The sequence below is a fragment of the Stomoxys calcitrans genome, chromosome 1 (genome assembly GCF_963082655.1).
Source record: "Stomoxys calcitrans chromosome 1, idStoCalc2.1, whole genome shotgun sequence".
Lineage (NCBI taxonomy): Eukaryota > Metazoa > Arthropoda > Insecta > Diptera > Muscidae > Stomoxys > Stomoxys calcitrans.
In genome coordinates, this window is record NC_081552.1 from 238,670,156 (window position 1) to 238,691,998 (window position 21,843).

General features: G+C 39.5%; 2 protein-coding genes across 4 annotated transcripts in view; both read left to right on the forward strand.

Annotated features, from left to right (window-relative positions):
- LOC106092389 (serine-rich adhesin for platelets) overlaps nucleotides 1-21,843 on the forward strand; it is an 829,314-nt gene that overhangs the window by 668,481 nt on the left and 138,990 nt on the right. The gene's annotated exons all lie outside the window — the stretch shown is intronic.
- On the forward strand, nucleotides 12,721-14,933 carry LOC106089695 (membrane metallo-endopeptidase-like 1). 2 transcript variants are annotated; one of them, XM_013255646.2, is made up of 2 exons: nucleotides 12,721-12,810; nucleotides 12,869-14,933. In XM_013255646.2, exon 2 carries the CDS (start codon nucleotides 12,904-12,906, stop codon nucleotides 14,539-14,541), a length of 1,638 nt encoding a protein of 545 aa, XP_013111100.2. In that variant the 5' UTR covers nucleotides 12,721-12,810; nucleotides 12,869-12,903; the 3' UTR covers nucleotides 14,542-14,933. The 2 variants fall into 2 exon arrangements, with proteins under 2 accessions (XP_013111100.2, XP_013111101.2); XM_013255647.2 differs by having other exon boundaries at nucleotides 12,724-12,810; nucleotides 12,866-14,933.

Sequence of the window (21,843 nt, forward strand, 5' to 3'; positions counted from 1 at the left end):
TTATTTAAATCAGCTATCGATTTTCTAGAACCATTGAATAATCGGAAACACATACATATTTGATGATTGAAGAGAAAAATAACTATAAAGGAAATTTTATAGAAATTTAAATTTTGACAAAATTTTTTATAAAAATTTACCGCAAAAATAAAATTTTCACAAAATTTTCGATAAAATCTAAATTTTGAAAAAGTTTTTCATACATATAAAATTATGACAGATATGTTTCAAAACTTCTTATATATAACAAAAGTAAAAAGGCGTTAAGTTCGGCCGGGCCGAAATTTGGATACCCAAAAAATCCGGTGAAAATTGCATACCTTATGTCACATAGCACTTATATCGAAATATGTTCCGATTAAGACCAAATACAAATACTTTTTAGTAGCTATATCTAAAAAAGTAAACCGATCTGAACCATGTCCAATTTCAGTGAACCATGTTCAAATAAATGCGCCTTTTATGGGGCCAAGACTTTAAATCGAGATATCGGTCTACATGGCAGCTATATCCAAATCTGAACCGATTTGGGCCAAGTTGCAGAAAAATGTCGAAAAGCCTAACACCATTCACTGTCTCCAAATTTGGCAAAATCGGAAAAAATGCGCCTTTTATGGGCCCAAAACCTTAAATCGAGAGATCGGTCTATATGGCAGCAATTTTCAAATCTGGACCGATCTGGACCAAATTGAAGAAAAATGTCGAAGAACGTTACACAACTCACTGTCTCAAATTCCAGCGTCGTCGGACAGAAAATGTGCCTTATATGGTCCAAAAACCTTAAATCGAGAGAGAGAGACCAATTCTAGACCGATCAAGGCCATATTTCAGAGGCCTAACACAAGTCACTATAACAAATTTTGGCGACATTCTAATCTGAACTGATCTAGGGCAAATTGAAGGGGGATGTCGAAGGGCCTAACTCAACTCACTGTCCCAAATTTCAGCAAAATCAGATAAGAAATGTGGCTTGAATGGCCCTAAGACCTTAAATCGGCCGATCAGTCTATATGGCAGCTATATCCAAATCTGGACCGATCTGGCTCAAATTGAAGAAGGATGTCGAAGGACCCAACACAACTCACTGTCCTAAATTTTAGCAAATTCAGATAATAATTGTGGCTTTTATGGGCCTAAGACCCTAAATCGGTCGATCGGTCTATATGGGGGCTATATCAAGATATAGTCCGATATAGCTCATCTTCGAACTTAACCAGCCTATAGACAAGAAAAGACTCTGTGCAAAGTTTCAGATCAATATCTCATTTTTTTAAGGCTGTAGCGTGATTTCAACAGACCGACTGGCGTACATGTCTAGATCGTCTTAGATTTTTACGCTGATCAAGAATATATAAACGTTATAGGGTCGAAAATGGATATTTCGATGTGTTGCAAACGGAATGACAAAATGAACATGCCCCCATCCTTCGGAGGTGGGTATAAAAATCTAGTTGTGTTTGTTTGTTTGTTTGTCCGTATTGACTCAATAACGGCTGAATCGATTTTCTTGAAATTTTCACAGATTATGATCCCGTGGTGGAAAAAGGGTACTAAATTTTTAGATATTTGAAGGGGGAGCGTACTCTCCCCCTTACCTGTGAGTGACCTAAAAACAAAAAAATTTGTATCCAAATTTCGGATGGGGTACCTAGGTACCTGGGGGGATGCCCCACCCCAAAACCTACCAAATATATATATATAGACCAATCACGACAATATGGGACTCAAATGAAAGGTATTTACGAGTAGAATACGAATCTGATGTAAAAATGTGCGACCAAGTGTTTGGGGGACCACCTCAACCCCCAAAACACCCCTAAATCGGACATATTTACCGACCATGCCAATGTAGGACTCAACTGAAAGGTATTTGCAAGTAGAATACAAATCTGATATCAAAATGTGGGACCAAGTATTAGGGGGGCCGCCCCTCCCTAATTACACCCCCTAACAGAACTTATTTACTGACCATCGCATTAAAGGTATTTTTAATTAAAGGTATTTGAGTGTAGAATACGAATATGATATCCAAATGTGGGACCAAGTGCTTGAGGGGCTTCCCCTTCCCAAATCCCCAAAGAGGAAAAATTCCCGTCCGCAGCAATTTGGGGCTCAAACAGAAGGTATTTGAGTGTAGAATACGAATATGATATATAAATGCGGAACCAAGTGTATTAAGGGCCGCCTCTCCCCAAAAACATCCCCAATAGAGGACAAATTTACGGCCATGGCAATATGGGGCTCAAATAAAAGGTCTTTGGAAGTAAAGTACGAATCTTATATCAGTATTCGAGAAGAAGTGTCTATTGGGCCACCCCACTCCCATTACACCACCCATTTATTTTTATTTTAGAGTAGAACACGAATTTACTCTAAAATACACCCATCCCCCAAAACACCCCCCAAACCTGACATGTTTGCCGACTATGCAAATATGGGGCTCAAATGAAAGGTATTTGGGTGTTGACCACGAATCTGATACCAACAATCAGGACCAACTGTGTGGGGGACGTCCCACCCCCTATAACAACCCCCAAATAGGACGTATTTGCTCACCATGGCAATTTGGGACTTCAATATAGTGGGGCTCGATATTGATAGCTTTTGGCCCCATACCCCATACCGGACATATTTGCTGACTTTTTCAATAAGGGGTTTGACATTAAAAACCAAATTTGATATCCAATTTCGATGCCAATGGCAATTTAGGGTTCAAATAAATGATATATGGATATATGAGAATGGAGTGCGATGCTGAGTGATTGGGGGATCACCCCAACCCTCAATACTCCCTAAATCAGACATATTTGCCAAGACCAAATGTGGGACCAAGCTTCTGGGTGCCCACCCCTTCCCCAAAGCAACCCCCCAAACAGGACTTACTTACTGACCATGGTAATATGGCGCTTAAATAGAAGGTATTTCAGTGTAGAACACGAATCTAATATCCAAGTATGGGGTATTAAAAAACATTCTCCAAAGAGGACAAATTTACGTCCATAGTAATATGGGGCTCAAATGAAAGTTCTTTGGGAGTAGAGCACGAAATTTATACTCTCTTTCGGGACCTTTACCAAAATACCCCACAAAACAGGAATTATTTACTGGCAATCGCAATATGAGGCTCAAATGAAGGTATTTGGGAGTAGAATACGAATCGGATATCCAAATGTGTGACCATGTAGTTGGGGCACCGCCCCTTCCTTAAAACACCCCCAAAGGGTAAAAATTTACCAATCATGCCAATATGTGGCTCAAAGGAAAGGTATTTGCGATTAGAAAACTAATTTGATAACCAATTTTGGGGTCAAGTGTTTGGCCCCAAAATTGGGCGCCTTAAATACAAATTTTTACCATGAACATTCCACTAAGGAACAGGGGCCAAACTTCTCACATATCAATGAGTGCAGTCCGATTCAAGTTTAAGCTCATTGATAAGGGGCCTCCTTTATATAGCTGAGTCCGAACGCCGTGCCGCAATATGACACCCCTTTGGACAGAAGTTTTACATGGCACAGTACCTCACAGATGTTGCCAGCATTAGGAGGGGAAAACCACCGCTGAACGTTTTTTCTGATGGTCTCGCCAGGATTCGAACCCAGGCGTTCAGCGTCATAGGCAGACATGCTAACCTCTGCACTACGGTGGCCAATGGCAATATGGGGTTTAAATAAATGGTGTATGAGAGAAGAGCACGATGCTGACATTTTTTCAGGGCCAAGTGTCTGGGTGGGAAATTTTATTTTTCTAGAAAAATAAAATTTTATGAAAATTTTCTACAACAAATAAATTTTGCCAAAATTTTCAATAGGAATTAAATATTGACAAATTGCATTCCATGGAGTTAGTCTCAAATAATAATAGTAGCAAAATTATTTTCCTCGAAAACGTTTTTGAATCCTAAAATTTCTTCTTGTAAGCCAAAGCTGTTTATCGCAATCCCTCATCTTGCCTCTCTTGCACTTTCACTCGCTGTGTCTTTTTTTCAAGTTAATTGGAAAATAAATTGTCAACCATTAAGAACATTTTGACAGGGGCTCGCCTCCTCACTCAGCATGAAGGGTAATAAACTAAACTCTGTAAGTGCCCGACTAGTTGGTTGGCTGGTTATGCTGGTGGTGGTGGTGGCTTCGAATGACACCAAGAACAAATGACAGACACAGACAACATCAAAGCGGCAAAGGTTCTTTGATTTTCTTTTATTATTTTCGTCCAAAGTGAAAATAATTTTTTTTTTTTTAAGATTTTCCAGTTTGATTTTTTCATAATGATGTTGAAATGGGAAAATGAAGAACCCTCATAGTTTTGTGGAAAATGTTTTTTTTTTGGGACCACCCAATTTGGAATTGGAATTGTGAGCACAGAACAAGGCCAAATAGTTATCAGACACTAGGAAAGTAATTTTGTTTTGAAAAACAAAGTCCTCCATAAAATGACGTACAATGCAATGCTACCATAGTCAGAGGCATCGGTGTAATCCAAATCTCTTGCTGTTCACTCATCCAGCCAAGTGGAAAACAACAATTGTTGCATTCGTCATCAGTGGCTGTGGGCACTTAATGCAGCAGGTTGGAGTTGGCCCATCACTCGTCATCACTGAAATGTGATACGAAATGTATGCCATTTCACAGAGAAAATAATTAACAAAGAAAAGTACTATCCATAATTGTTAAAAACAAGGAACCCCTAAAGATGTTAATCAAAATTCAAGGAATATGTCGATAGATTTTCAGGTTCTGGGCTACATGAAGAGAAATAAGCCTTGCGGGAGATAGTTTTAATTATGAACATTTACCAATATCCTACAAATAGCTACAAGTAGTTCCTTTAGCTATGCAATAAACGAGGGTTCATTGAGAATTTTCATATAACAAAAAATCATTTTAGAGTGGAAACAAAAAAAAAACCTAATGGTCTAAGCTGGACACAATTCCAAAAACAAAATCAAATATTTTAATTTTATAGAAAGCCAGCTGAACCAGCTGAAATACTTACCTCATATTGCCATGGTCTGTAAATAAGTCCTGTTTGGGGGGGGGGGGGATTATTTTGGAGAGGAAAGATTGGACCCCCAAAAACTTGGTCTAGCATTTAGATACCAGATTCTTATTCTACAAGCAAATACCTTAAATTTGAGTCCCATATTGCCATGGTTGGTAAATATGGCCGATTTAGGGGTCTTTTGGGGGTTGGGGTGGTCCCCCAAACATTTGATCCGACAATTGAATATCAGATACGTTTTCTAATCTTAAATACCTTTCATTTGAGTCCCATATTGGCGTGATTGGTCTATATATATTTTTGGTAGAATTTGGGGGTGGGTCGGTCCCCCTTGGTACCCCTTCCGAAATTTGGATATCTAATTGGATAAATTAGGTTACTATAAGAGAGCACACAAAATTTTGCTTAAATCGCACCAACCATCTACGAGATCTGCCGTTTCTGAAAATTATGATAAGGGGGAGGCTCCGCCCCCCCTTCAGATATCAAAAAATGCAGTACCCCTATTTTCACCACGGGATCTTTGTGAGCATCTGACAAAATGTCAGGAAAATTGGTGTAGCCGTTTTTGAGTCTATAAGGACCACACAAACAAAGAAACCGATAAACAAACACAAGTTGATTTTTTATATATAAGAAGACTACCTGGTCAGGGCCCGCTCCATTGCGCCTTCATTCACTCTGAGCTCTATACTGGCACGGTTAGGAAATAGGTCCTGTTTGGGTGTGCTGTCACGGCCTTTCAGATATTTCGCCCCAAACTGGCGTTTCTGAAAATTAGGGTAAGGGGGAGGGTCCGCCCCCCTTCAGATATAAAAAAATTTTGTACCCCTTTTTTCACCATGGGATCATTTGAAAATGAAAAATTCAGAAAATCGATTCAGCCGTTTCTGAATCTATAAGGAACACACAAGAAACACAAGTTGATTTTTATATATAAGACTACCTGGACAGGGCCCGCTCCGTTGCGCCTTCTTTCACTCTCTTATTTTATCTGAGCCCTATACTGCCACGGTCAGGAAATAGGTCCTGTTCGGGTGCGCTGGTACGGCCTTTCAGATATTTCGCCTCAATGTGGATGTCATATTGGTGCTCTACTCCCAAATACCTTTCATTTGAGCTTTACATTGCTATGGTCGGTAACTCTGGCCGGTGTGGGGGTATTTTTGCAGGTGAGGAGGACCCCCATATATCAGAATCGTGCTCTATTCTCAAATACCTTTCATATGAGCTCCATATTGTCATCATTGATTTATATTTTGATTCGGCGGGCTTTGGGGGAGGTGCGGCCCCCCTTGACATCCAACCCTATATAAGGATAACAAATTTCAGTTTTTGAGTTATTTTAATTTTAAATTGCCCCAACCATCTCCGAGATCCGTCGTTTTTGAAAATGCGGTAAGAAGGAGTGCGCCCACTATAGTTTGGATATTAGATCTACTTCATTCTCTTCGTTTTGGTTGTGGCTGGAAGTAGCCTAACCCTTTGCCCCGAAAAAGAATATTAGATTTATACTCTACTCCCAAGAACCATATTTGAGCTACATATATAATACTAAACTACTACAAAATTTCCCAATAACATTCCATTAAGCAGCAGGGGATTCTACTCTCATATTAATGTGTGCAGTCCGATTAAGGTTTAAGCTCAATAAGGGACCTCATTTTATTGCCGAATCTGAACGGCCCGACACCACTTGTTGAAAAAGTTTTAACATGGCAGAATACCTCATAGAATACCGGGATTTGAACCCAGTCGTTCTGCCTCATAGGCGAACTTGCTAACTGCTGTGCCACGGTGGCCTTCATATATAATCGATATGTATGTGTGGTCTAGGGGGAGTTTAGATGAGGCGTCCCTGAAACACTTGCTCATAAAACTGGTATCAGATTTGAGCCCCTTTTTGCCATAATCCACAAATATGTTCTCTATGAGGGGTATGTAGAGTAGAGCGGACACGCACGCACTTAGCCCTAGTGCTAGAGAAAGATTTTGTTTGGGCCCCGTAATGTCGAGCATTTTGAAACTACCACTTGGGATCTGAGAGCCTGGCGAATCCTGGCAGGACCATCAGACAATTTTTCAGCGGTGATTATCCCCTACTAATGCTGGCGACATTTGTGAGATACTTTGCCATGTAAAAACGTCTCCCCAAAGAGGTGTCGCTCTGCGGCACGCCTTTCGGATTTGGCTATAAAAAGGAGGTCCCTTATCATTGAGCTTAAATTTTAATCGGACAGCACTCTTTGATTTCCGAGAAGTTTGCCCCAGTTCCTTGGTGGAATGTTCATGGGCAAAATTTCCATTTTTATTTGGGATAGCACATTTTTAAAGATCCGCAGGTTCTCCTGTGTCTATCTCTACTACCAAAGACCTTTTGTTGGTGTCCTATTCTATCCTAATCGGCCGATCATATATTTTTTAATTCCTTTTTTTAGGTAGGACAGGGGAAGGGAGATTGCCCTCTGAAACGTCCTTTCACTTGAATACAATATATTCTCGGTCGTTCTACATGACAGTTTGGTGTTGTTTTTATTGGAAGGAAACGGTCAGTTCCCCCGACGCTAAGGCGTAAAAGAAAATTTATTCAAGTACATTAATGTTGAGCTCTACACGTCCGGCTGAACGGCAGGACGTGACTCAGATACTTAAATTCTTATATCAACATTAGATTCAAACTCTTCTGTCATAGACCTTTCGTTTAATACCCATATTGTCCCGATCAAACTACATGTCTTATTGAAGCGTATAAGGTCCCAGACTCTTTCCTAAATATATATATCAGTTTCGTAGCCAACTCTAAAAGACCTTTCATATTAGACCCATTTTGTAACTTTGGATATTCATGCCCGTTTTGGGGGTTTTGGGGTTGGAGAGGCCCCGTAGACTACTTGGACCAAATTCTTATAACAGATGTGTACTCAACTTTCAAACTCTCAACTTCGTACCCTACTCTTAAATACCTTTCATTTGATACCCATATTGTCCCATTCGGTAAACATGTTCGTTCGGGTGGGTTTGGGGATGGGGCGTCCCCCCAGATTATTTGACCCCAAAATATTACACAAATTTCTTGTTCTTGGGGTATCATAAGATTGCATGCGTATATATCGGTGCACCCATCTCAAAGATCTGGCGTGTTTGAAAATTGGGGTATGGGGGAGGGTCCGCCCCCCTTCGGATATCATAAAATGTAGTACTCTATTTGAACCGAAGGGCTTAAACTCTACTCTAATCTACTTCCAAACTCCCAACTTTGTACTCTACTTGTAAATACCTTTTATATGATACCCATATTGTCCCATTCGGCAAACATGTCCGTTCGGGTGGGTTTTGGGATGGGGCGTCCCCCCAAATTATTTGACCCCAAAATGTTATGGCATGAAAAATTTCGCTTAAACCGGTGCATCCATCTTCGAGATCTGGCGTTTTTGAAAATATGCGTATGGGGGAGGGTCCGCCCATTTCGTAGATCTGTTTTCCTTTCCATCTCATACCCACCTCGTTATTTACGAAACGTTTATCCCAACATTGGTAGGTGTAATTAAAAACCCATAAAACGTTAAAAGGAACTCCTCTTCCCAATGGAACATATTAATCGAACAATAGATTTGCCTTCCTGCTGTTTGCGGCATAAGGTGCAGGCAAGTTTCAATTGTTCTGACTCCATTGGAGGCCTTCACTGCCAAAGACTTATTAATTCTTTTGTTTGTATGGGCCATAACGCATTTTTTAGAATGTGAAATTGAAATTTATTAGAAACACATCTGTTTAATATCGATTTATGTTATTGCAGTTGTTGGGGCTCTCAAAGACAATAGCAGATATCCCAAGCTGGTGATGGTGTTATGATCAATTGGTAGAAGTCTGAGTATAAATATGCGGGTGATTGCATCTCATCTGGGGTCTTATCATTTGGCGGTTGCCACAGCGGCATTTTATTCATCATTAAAGTTAAGGATGAGCAAAGAAAATAAGGAATGCTGTTGTGTGGCCCATAATTTATGGTCTCATCAATGAAATGCAACTCGTTTCTTTATAGAGATTTATTGCAGCCGGCCGTTTTTTTTTTTTTAATTTGTATAAATTTTATTTGTTAAACAAAAGAGACGTTATGTTGTTTTGGTTTGAGAAAAATAAGGAGCGAAGAGCGAGTATATGGCGGTTTTTTATATTTAAATTGGATTTTAAGACGATAAAAAGGACTTTATCTGAAAGTGAAGCTTAAAATCTACCCATAAGTATCTTCTCAAGTACCTGATAATCTCTGGATATTTTCGTAATTTTTTAATATTTTTGGCTTTAAAAATTATACCAATGATACCATTTTTGTATCAGATTCTTACACTACTTTAACATAGCTTCCATTTGATATCTATATTGTCCCAGTAGGTAAGCATGCCCTAATGGCGGTTTTGGGGGGTGGGGAGGCCCCTCAGACGCCAAGGAATACATTTTTATGTCAGATTTGTACTCTACTATTAAATACCTTTCATTTGATACCCATATTACCTAAAGCGGTGAAAGAGTCCTGTTGGGGGGTGAAGTATCCCCCCGTACATTTAGGGTGAAATTTGTATACCAAATTCGTACTCTACTCTTAAATACCTTTCGTTTGATACCCATATTGTCCCAATCGGTAATCATGTCCCACCGGGTGGGTATTGGGATGGGGCGTCCCCCCAGGTTATTTGACACAAACATTAAATATCAATTTCGTGTTTATAAAAAATCAGCCGAACCGGGCCCGCTCCGCTGCGCCTTCTTTAACTCTCTCTAATATCTTTTTAGGATAAGGACACTTCGCCCTGAATGTGGATATAGAATTCGTGCAACTGTAGCCCATGTCCGCCTATGACGCTGAAAATCTGCGTTCGAATCCTGGCGAGAACTTCGGACAAAATTTAGAGCAGTGGTTCTATCAGTCAACCTTGATTTTGGGTGATCTTTTTTAGGGTCTACCTTGATTTTGGGTGATCTTTTTTAGGGTAACGGGGGAGGGTCCGCCCCCTTTCGTTATCAAAAATTATAAAGCATATTTCTTCTTCCTGACCATATTCGTAATATACTCCCGAATACCTTTAATTTGAGTCCCATATTGTTATGACCTTCAATTAAACCTATTTTAAGGGGTTTTGGGGCTGGGGTGGCCCCCCAGGTACTTGGACCCTAATTTTATTATGTAATTCGTACTCTACTCTTGAATACCTCTCATTTGAATCCCAAATTGTCCCAATTGGTTCACTTTTATTGCTGGGTAGTACTTTTGGGGTAAGGGGGAGGGTCCGCCCCCTTCCGATATCAAACAATTATATAGCCTATGTTTCCTTCCAGAATAATCTGCACAATCTGTGAAAATTTCAAGGTAATCGGTTTAGTTATTTTTACGGAATAATACGGAACAAACAAACAAACCGACAAACAAACACAAATTCATTTTTATACCTTCCACCATAGGATGGGGGTATACTAATTTCGTCATTCTGTTTGTAACGCCTCGAAATTTGGGTCTAAGACCACATGAAGTGTATATATTCTTGATCGTCATGTCATTTTAAGTCGATCTAGCCATGTCCGTCCATCCGTCCGTCCGTCAGTCTGTTAAAAGCACGCCAACTTTCGAAGGAGTAAAGCTAGGCACTCGAAATTTTGCACAAATACTTTTTATTAGTGTAGGTCGGTTGGGATTGTAAATGGGCGAAATCAGCCCATGTTTTGATATAGCTGCCATATAAACCGATATTGGGTCTTGACTTCTTGAGCCTTTGGAGGGCGCAATTCTTATCCGATTGGAATGAAATTTCGCATGAGGTGTTTTGTTATGACTTCCAACAAGTATGGTTCAAATCGGTTCATAATCTGATATAGCTGCCATATAAACCGATCTGGGGTCTTGACTTCTTCAGCTTTTAGAGGGCGCAATTCTTATCCGATTTGGCTGAAATTTCGCATGAGGTGTTTTGTTATGACTTCCAACAAGTATGGTTCAAATCGGTTCATAATCTGATATAGCTGCCATATAAACCGATCTGGGATCTTGACTTCTTCAGCTTTTAGAGGGCGCAATTCTTATCTGATTTGGCTGAAATTTCGCATGAGGTGTTTTGTTATGACTTTCAACAACTGTGCCGAGTATGGTTTAAATCGGTTAATAATCTGATATAGCTGCCATATAAACCGATCTGGTGTCTTGACTTCTTCAGCTTTTAGAGGGCGCAATTCTTATCCGATTTGGCTGAAATTTCGCATGAGGTGTTTTGTTGTGACTTCCAACAACTGTGTTTAGTATGGCGCAAATCGGTACATAACCTGATGTAGCTGCCATATAAACCGATCTAGGATCTTGACTTCTTGAGCCTCTAGAGGGCGTAATTCTTTTCCGATTTGACTGAAAATTTGCACGTGGTATTTTGGTATCACTTCCAACAATTGTGCGAAGTATGATTCAAATCGGTTCATAACCTGATATAGCTGCCATATAAACCGATCTGGGATCTTGATTTCTTGAGCCGCTAGAGGGCGCAATTCTTATCCGATTTGGCTGAAATTTCGCATGAGGTGTTTTGGTATCACTTCCAACAACTGTGCTAAGTATAGTTTAAATCGGTCTACAACCTGATATAGCTACCATATAAACCGATCTGGAGTCTTGACTTCTTGAGCCGCTAGATGGTGCAATTCTCTTCCGATTTGACTGAAATTTCGCATGATGTGTTTTGTTATGACTTCCATTAACTGTGCTAAGTATGGTTTAAATCGGTCTATAACCTGATATAGCTCCCATATAAACCTTTCTGGGATCTTGACTTCTTGAGCCTCTAGAGGGCGCTATTCTCATCCGATTTGACTGAAATTTTGTACAACGGCTTCACTCATGATCTTCAACATACGCGTCAAATATGGTCTGAATCGGTCTGTAACCTAATACAGCTCCCTTATAAAACGATCTACCTATTTTACTTTTTGAGTCCGTTAAGGTCGAAGTCCTTTTTCGATTTGGCTGAAATTTTACACAATGACTTCTACTTCATTTCATTAAGGTCCGAAACGGACCATAACTTCATATAGCTCCTATAGCATAACAATTCTTTTCTTTTGTCCTTTCCTTTCCTTTGTTTGCCTAAGAAGAGATACCGCGCAAAGAAATCTACAAATGCGATCCATGGTGAAGGGGTATATAAGATTCGGCCCAGCCGAACTTAGCACGCCTTTACTTGTTTTATATATTCGTACAAATTTTTTCTAAATCTTTTTAGAACAAATGTTGTAAATTTTTTTTAAGTTTTTGTCAAATGTTCAACCTTCCGCCCTATGGTGGTGTTTTTCGAAACCCATTGTATTCGCTGCAGACCAGTGTATTTTTGTTCTGACCGAGGAGACAGAGATAAGAGGCAGACCTCCTCAATCAATACAATTTTGTAGCAATTAAAGTAAAATTCTAAAAACACAATAATCAGTTGCAAAGTCGTCATTATCTGGAGAACATCAGCGGCATAACAAACCTCCGTTCTTTTATTTCATAAAAATTACAAAAAAAAAAAAATGCCGCCCCACAAAGGCCAGGGTTTTATGACCCTGGCTTTATTTCTATGCCATTTGCTGCACAACTCCAGCAGCGGTGGCGAAATTCTCATGGGATTCAATGAAAAACGTCTCAAGCTCATTGCGGATAGCATGAATCCCCGCATTAAAGTTTGTAGAGATTTCTACAGTTTTGCCTGCAACAAATGGGAGGGCGATGAGCACATTAAGACTCTGGAGGAGAAAGTCCAAAATACCACAGCACAAGTTCTCGAAACATTGCACAGTGTAAGTGAACCCAAATTTCTAAGAGAACTAAACAACTATTATGTGTCCTATACAGCAGTGGAGGATCCGCAGCCCTTGGAATATTTAAAATGGATGAGGGCTTATGAGGACATCGAATGGTCACTGATGGAGGGCAATACCTCCAAAGCGGCAGAGCAGACAGAGAAGACTAAGAATTGGAAATGGAAAATCGAATGGATTGAGCTGTTGGCCAGACTAAGGAAATTTGGCTTTAACGATATCTTTTTTAGGGAAATGGTGCGACAAAGCAAAGTGAATCCCTCCAGGGGAGCCATTGAACTGAAAATGCCTCCCTTGTCCTATCTCTACGATTTTGAGCAACAGGTGTTTGTCTTGGATGATTTGGTGAATGAGGACACTGTGGAGACTTTGGCCTATTTTCAAGGCAATTTAAGCACCTTTACCATGAATTTGGTCAAGGCCGAGGAGGGAGATGATTTCAACTACCTGTATCAGAATATCAAACCATTCACTGAAACCGCATCGAAGTTGATAGCTCTCAAGGATTTGCATATGCCTTGGCTCACTAGGTATCTGCAGACTCTATTGAATAGCTTGGTGGATCCCCAAATGCAGCTTTATGTGCAAAGTGTCAAATATCTACATCGAATCTACAGCTTCCTCAGTGAATATGACAATGATCTGCTATGCGATTACATACAAATGAAATTTTTGATATATTTAATGAAATATGATCGAATTCACCTGCAGCCGGATTCAGTGAGAAATATTCGAGAGAATTTCCCTTTAATTTTGCAATGGCTTCATGGCAGTCTGCATCCTGAAGTGAAGGAGGATATTCCGGTCATACAGCAGTTGTTTGCAAATTTGAAATTGAAATTCCACCAGAACATTAAGGAAAATTCTGCTCAGCTACCTGCTGCTACAGTCGACCATATGCTCAAGAAATTGGATAGCCTGCAGTTGGTGATTTTTGACAAATCTACCCAAGAGGTGGAACTCTACTATCAGCATCTACACTTCTTGGCCTCGGAGTATTATGGCAATCGTTTGCGTTTGAATCGCTTCAAATTTAACATACACCACTCCACTCTTACGAATACCTATCGACGCGATTCCCTGCAGTATTTGGACTCTCGAACCCCCGTAGGCGAGGGGGACAAGAAATGGTATCCCTATCATTTGCCTTTCCTGTATCCACAGCTCAACATTGTATACATGCCCTTGACGCTGCTGCAGGAGCCTTTCTATAAAAATGGTATGGATGAGACCCTGATCTACAGTTCCTTGGGCTATTTCTTGGCCCATGAAATTACCAAGGCATTTGATTCACGTCACATACACATCGATGGCAATGGTGTCTACAAGGATCTAATGAGTGTGGTCAAGGCCGATTCGGAGGAGGATGACTTTGAAAAGACTCCTGTTGTTGATGATTTGGCCGGTTTGAAATTGGCCTACAACACATTTGCCACCCACCATTCGAAGCTACTAAGCCAAACTGTGTTGTTGCGTAATGTGGCCTATACCAAGGAGAAGGTGTTCTTTCTTCACTATGCCCAATTGTTTTGTTCACCTCTCTGTGGTTATCATCCCATGGCCGATTTTTATAGCTATGATGCTTGTGCTCGTGTTAATACTCCCACCAAACATTCGGAAACCTTTCGTAGGGTATTTGGTTGTCCTTCCCTTTCTACGGAGGAAAAAGAGGTGTTTGCATTGTGGCCTTCGCAGGATGGTGAAAAGTGATCACTGATATGTAGCTTGAAATGACGTTAATAAAAATGTATTTTTAATTTAAGAAAAAAATGAAAATGATTTTTTTATAAAAAAATGAAAGTAAATCGACTTGTAATGTAATGGTGATCATTCATATACACAGAAAAAAATAAAACTTAGTTTTAATCACGAAATTAATAGGGTCGATTAATTTTTTAATTAAAAATGCCTCAATCACAAAAATGATAACATCAATCACCGTTTTTGAAAATGTAATTGAAAAAAAATCAATTAAAACACGTAACAGCGTGCTAAGTTCGGCCGGGCTGTATCTTATACACCCTCCACCATAGATCGCATTTGTCGAGTTCTTTTCCCCATATCTCCTTTTAGGCAAATAAAGGATAAAAGAAAATAATTGATGTAATATTGAAGTTTTAGTCCGATTCGGACCATAATTGAATTCAATGTTGAAGACCATAGTGGCAGTCATTGTGTAAAATTTCGGCCAATTCGAGTGAGAATTGCGCCCTTTAAGAGCTCAAGTAGTAAAATAGAGAGATCGGTTTATTGGGTTGCCCAAAAAGTAATTGCGGATTTTTCATATAGTCGGCGTTGACAAATTTTTTCACAGCTTGTGACTCTGTAATTGCATTCTTTCTTCTGTCAGTTATCAGCTGTTGCTTTTAGCTTGCTTTAAAAAAAAAGTGTAAAAAAAGTATATTTGAATAAATACTTTCTTTTAAAAAATCCGCAATTACTTTTTGGGCAACCCATATATGGGAGCTGTATCAGGCTATAGACCAATTCGAACCAAATTTGACACGTATGTTGAAGGTCATGAGAGAACCCGTTGTACAAAATTTCAAATCGGAAATTAATTACGCCCTCTGGAGCCTCAAGAAGTCAAGATCCCAGAACGATTTATATGGCAGCTACATCAGGTTATGTTTCGATTTGAACCGTATTCGACACAGTTGTTAGAAGTCTTAACAAAACACCTCATGCAAAATTTCAGCCAAATAGGATAAGAATTGCGCCCTCTAGTGCCTTAAGAAGTCAAGATTCAAGATCGGTTTATATGGCAGCTATATCGGGTTATGCACCGATTTAGACCATACTTAGCACAGTAGTTGGAAGTCATATCGAAACACGTTGGGCAAAATTTCAGCCAAATCGGTTAGCAATTGCGCCCTCTAGTTGCTCAAGAAGTCAAGACCCCAAAGATGGGTTTATATGACAGCTATATCAGGTTATGGACCGATTTGAACCATACTCAGGTTATGGACTGATTTGAACCATAAATCGAACAAAAATTGCGGGAATCTAAAAGTCCAATCGGGAGATCGGTCCATATGGGAGCTATATCTAAATCTGAACCGATATGGCCCCAGCCGAAACCCCAATGACCTACATGAATAGGAAGTATCTGTTTAAAATTTCAAGCAGCTAGCTTGCGCGCGTTCCACCGCTATCGTGATATCGAGAGACGGACCTGGCTAGATCGACTAAGAATTTCGAGACGATCAAGAATATATACACTTTATTGGGTTTTTGGATCTTGACTTCTTAAGCCACTAGAGGGCTCAAATCTTATCCAATTTTACGCGAGGTGTTTTCTTTTGATTTCCAGCTATAACGCTTAGTATGGTTGTAATCGGTCCATAACCTGATATAGCCGACATATATACCGACGTGGGGTCTGACTTTTTGAGCCTCTAGAGGACGCAATTCCTATCCGATTCGACTGAAATTTGGCATAAAGTGTTCTGGTATGACTATAAACAACTGTGCCAAGTATAGTCTTAATCAGTGTATAACCTGATATAGCCGCTACATAAACCGATCTCTCGATTAGACCACTTGAGCCTCTAGAGGGCCCTATTCTTATCCGATTTGACTGAAATTTTGCATCACGTGTTTCGTTGTGACTTCCAACAATGGTGCTATGAATGGTTGAAATCGGTCCATAACCTGATATAGCTGCCACATAAACCGATCTTGGGTCTTGACTTCTTGAGCTTTTGGAGGGCGGAATCCATATCCGATTTGGCTTAATTTTGGGTGTTGAGTTTTGTTATGACTTTCAACAACTGTGTTAAGTATGGTACGAATCAGTTCATATCCTGCTATAGCCCCCATATAAACCGATGTTGGGTCTTGACTTCTTGAGCTTTTGGAGGGCGGAATTCATATCCGAGTTGGCCGAAATTTTGCGTGTTGTGTTTTGTTATGACTTTCAACAAATGTGTCAAGTTTGATATGAATCAATTCATATCCTGATATAGCAGCCATATAAACCGATCTCCTGATTAGTCTTCTCTAGGTTCTAGAGGACGCAATACTCATCCGATTTGGCTGAAATTTTACATGAGGTGGTTTGTAATGACTTCCAACAACTGTGCTAAGTATGGCGCAAATCGGTAAATAAACTCATATAGCTGCCGTATAAACCGATGTCCCAGTTTGACTTTTTGAGCCTCTGAAGGTGCGCAATTATTACTCGATTTGCCTGAAATTTTGGAGGTGGTGTTTTTCTATTTGAAAATGTCATTCAAAGAACTTGACAAATGCGATCCATGGTGGAGGGTATATAAGATTCCGCCGGGCCGTAATTAGCAAGTTTTTATACCCTCCACCATAGGATGGGGGTATACTAATTTCGTCATTCTGTTTGCAACATCTCGAAATATGTGTCTGAGACCCCATAAAGTCAATGTGTTCCTGATCGTCATGTCATTTTAAGTCGATCTAGCCATGTCCGTCCGTCTGTCTATCGAAAGCACGCTAACTTTCGAAAGAGTAAAGCTAGCCGCTTGAAATTTTGCACAAATACTTTTCATTAGTTTAGGTCGGTTGGGATTGTAAATGGGCTAAATCGGTCCGTGTTTTGATACAGCTGCCATATAAGCCAATCTTGAGTCTAGACTTCTTGAGCCTCTAGAGGGCGCTATTCTCTTCTGATTTGACTGGAGTTTTGCACGTGGTGTTTTGGTATCACTTCCAACAACTGCGCTGAGTATGGTTCAAATCGGTCCATTGTTCGATACAACTGTCATAAAAACCGATTTTGGATCTTAACTTCTTGAGCCTCTAGAGGGCGCAATTTTCGTTCGATTTGACTGAAATGTTGCCTGTGGTGTTTTGGTATCACTTCCCACAACTGCTCTATGTATGGTTCTAATCGGTCCATGTTTTGATATAGCTGCCATATAAACCGATCTGGGGTCTTGACTTCTTTACCCGCTAGAGGGCGCAATTCTCATCCGATTTGACTGAAATTTTGTATGAGGTGTTTTATTAAGACTTTCAATAACTGTGCTAAGTGTGGCGCAAATCTGTACATAATCGGATATAGCGGCCATATAAACCGATCTGGGATCTTGACTTTTTGAGCCTCTAGTTACTTGTTGTATTGGGTTGCCCAAAAAGTAATTGCGGATTTTTCATATAGTCGGCATTGACAAATTTTTTCAACGGCTTGTGACTCTGTAATTGCATTCTTTCTTCTGTCAGTTATCGGCTGTTACTTTTAGCTTGCTTCAGAAAAAAAGTGTAAAAAAAGTATATTTGATTAAAGTTCATTCTAAGTTTTATTAAAAATGCATTTACTTTCTTTTAAAAAATCCGCAATTACTTTTTGGGCAACCCAATAATATACATAATGTACTCAATATTAAAAAATATGTTTATTATTTTTCCACAACTGTTTGCCTAATTTATAATTTTTATTTCCTTCTTTTCAGGTAAGTTTAGTTGAAAGACCAAACAATATTAACATATTTGGTAAGATGTGAACTGAGAAGGATGAATTGCTCCTCCTTTAAATTAAAGAATACAATAGTAATTTCGATTTAAACTAAGTATACCCTAAGATGAAGTAAATTTATTGCATGCCTTGAAGCTTGCTGGAGAAGAGTAAGAAATCTGGAGTAAAGTAAACTGCAAACCCATTCTTTTTGTTTGTTGAAAACTAACACCAGTTTGGGTATGGCTAACTTTACTCTTGGGTTGCCCAAAAAGTAATTGCGGATTTTTCATATAGTCGGCGTTGACAAATTTTTTCACAGCTTGTGACTCTGTAATTGCATTCTTTCTTCTGTCAGTTATCAGCTGCTACTTTTAGCTTGCTTTAGAAAAAAAGTGTAAAAAAAGTATATTTGATTAAAGTTCATTCTAAGTTTTATTAAATATGCATTTACTTTCTTTGAAAAAATCCGCAATTACTTTTTGGGCAACCCAATATTTTCTCTAGGAGAAACTTTTTACAAATACAATGTTTTTAATCAATACAGCCATCTTGTATCAGTGTATTTTTCTTTCCTATGATGGAGTTAAATTTTGAACTCCAGCTGTGAAAACTTTTCTTAAAATTTTTTCAATGGTATTTTTTTGCTGTTTTACCATCACATGCAAAATTGCACATCTAACCACAATGTTCTATGGAATCTCAAAGTTCTTCTATGTTATTATCAAACTGTAAATGTCAATGTTTGACAAAAACCAAATTACAGTCTTGTGTCCATAACTGCCTTGACTAAAGTGACAAAGGAAAATTCAATGGCAAAAAATAACATCTTGGACATACTACTTATACACGGATAAAAATCTCAACTAGCCCCATTGAGTTGCAAAGCAATGAGAGTGCGAGGACATAGTCGAGAATTTCTGGCATAACAATAAAAAATTTCTAGGTGATTTACATTAGAATTGAAGAAAGTTTATAAGGGGTATTTCTTTAGTTTATTAAAATTTCCAGACAAAATTTACATTAGTCTGATGAATTGTGTGAGAATGAGGAATGTGAGTATTTCTTATCTCTTATCTTCTTCTTCTTATATATAAAAATCAATTTGTGTTCGTTTGTTTGTGTGTTCCTTATAGACTCAGAAACGGCTGAACTGATTTCTTGAAATTTGCACAGATGCTGCATAATGATTCCGTGGTGAAAATAGGGTACTACATTTTTGATATCTGAAGGGGGGGCGGTCCCTCCCCCTTACCGTAATTTTTAGAAATGCCAAATCTCGGAGATGGGTCGTGAGATTTAAGCAACATTTTGTGTGCTCTCTTATAGTAACCTACAAACAAAAATTTGGTATCCAAATTTCAGATCGGGTACCTAGGGGGGCGCCCCACCCCCCAAACCTACCAAATATATATATACATCAATCACGACAATATGGGGCTCAAATGAAAGGTATTTAAAATTAGGAAACGTATCTGATATCCAATTGTCGGACCAAGTGTTAAGGGGACCACTCCTACCCCCAAAACACCCCTAAATCGGGCATATTCACCGACCATGGCAATATGGGACTCAAATGAAAGGTATTTGCGAGTAGAATACGAATCTAATATGGAAATGTGGGACCACGTTTCTGGGGGTCCACCCTTTCCCCAAAACACACCCCAAACAGGACTTATTTACCGACCATGGCAATATTGGACTCAAATGAAAGGTATTTGCGAGTAGAATACGAATCTAATATCGAAATGTGGGACCACGTTTCTGGGGATCCACCCACACCCCTAAATCGGACATTTTTACCGACCATGGCAATATGGGACTCAAATGAAAGGTATTTAAGATTAGAAAACGTATCTGATATCCAATTGTCGGACCAAGTGTTTGGGGGACCACCCCAACACCCAAAACACCCCTAAATCGGGCATATTCACCGACCATGGCAATATGGGACTCAAATGAAAGGTATTTGCGAGTAGAATACGAATCTAATATGGAAATGTGGGACCAAGTTTCTGGGGGTCCACCCCTTCCCCAAAACAGCCCCCAAACAGGACTTATTTACTCACCATGCCAATATGGGGCTTAAACAAAAGGTATTTGAGTGTAGAATATGAATATAATATCCACATGTGGGACCAAGTGTTTGGGGGGGCCGCCCATCCCCGAGAACATCCCCCAAAGAAGACAAATTTACGACCATAGCAATATGGGACTCAAATGAAAAGTCTTTGGAAGTAAACCACGAATCTGATATCAATGTTCGGGAAAAGGTGTCTATGAGGCCACCCCACCCAAATAGAAAGTATTTGCTGACCATTGCAATATGAGGTTCAAATACAAGGTATTTTAGAGTAGAATGCGAATCTGATATATATTTTCAACGCCAAGTCACCAAAACACCATACAAAATGGTTATGTTTGCCAACTATGAAAAAATGGGGCTCAAATGTGAGTAGAATACGAATCTGATATCCAAATTTGGGACCAAGTTTCTGGGGGTCCACCCCTAAACCTAAACAACCCCCAAACAGGACTTATTTACTGACCATGGCAATATGGGGCTTAAATGAAAGGTATTTGAGTGTAGAATACGAATCTGATATCCGGATGAACACCCCCCCGAGAACATTCCCCAAAGAAGACAAATTTACGACCATAGCAATATGAGGCTCAAATGAAAGGTCTTTGGAAGTAAACCACGAATCTGATATCAATGTTCGGAAAAAGTGTCTATGGGGCCACCCCACGCCCATAACACCAACCAAATAGTAGGTATTTGCTGAATACGAATCTAATATCCCGATGTGGGGCCAAGTGTTTGGGGGGCCGCCCATCCCCGAGAACATCCCCCAAGAGGACAAATTTACGACCATGGCAATATGGGGCTCAAATGAAAGGTCTTTGGAAGTAAACCACGAATCTGATATCAATGTTCGGGAAAAGTGTCTATGGGGCCACCCCAACCCCATAACACCACCCAAATTTTTTCACAGCTTGTGACTCTTTCTTCTGCCAGTTATCAGCTGCTACTTTTAGCTTGCTTTAGAAAAAAAGTGTGAAAGTATATTTGATTAAAGTTCATTCTAAGTTTTATTAAAAATGCATTTACTTTCTTTTAAAAAATCCGCAATTACTTTTTGGGCAACTAAATAGAAAGTATTTACTGACCATTGCAATATGAGGCTCGGCTCAAATAAGAGGTATTTTAGAGTAGAACGCGAATCCGATATATATTTTCAAAGCCAAATCACTGAGGGGCCGCCCCATCCCCCAAAACACACCCCAAAACACCCCCCAAAGCCGGTCATGTTTGCCGACTATGGAAAAATGGAGCTCAAATGAAGGATATTTGGGAATAGACCATGAATCTGACATCAACATTCGGGATCAATTGTCTAGGGGACGTCTCACCACCATAACAACCCCCAAGTAGGACGTATTTGCTCACCAAGACAATGTGGCTCTTCAAGATAGTGAAGCTCGATATTCATAGTTTTTAGGGTCCATACCCCAAACCGGACATAATTGCTGGCTTTTGCAATAAGCGGTTTAAATGAATGGTATTTGAGATTAGAAAACGA

What these genes read in the sequence shown, in the direction of transcription:
- LOC106089695 (XM_013255646.2), top strand. Translation starts at nt 12,904, where the DNA reads ATGAGGGCTTATGAGGACATCGAATGGTCACTGATGGAGGGCAATACC.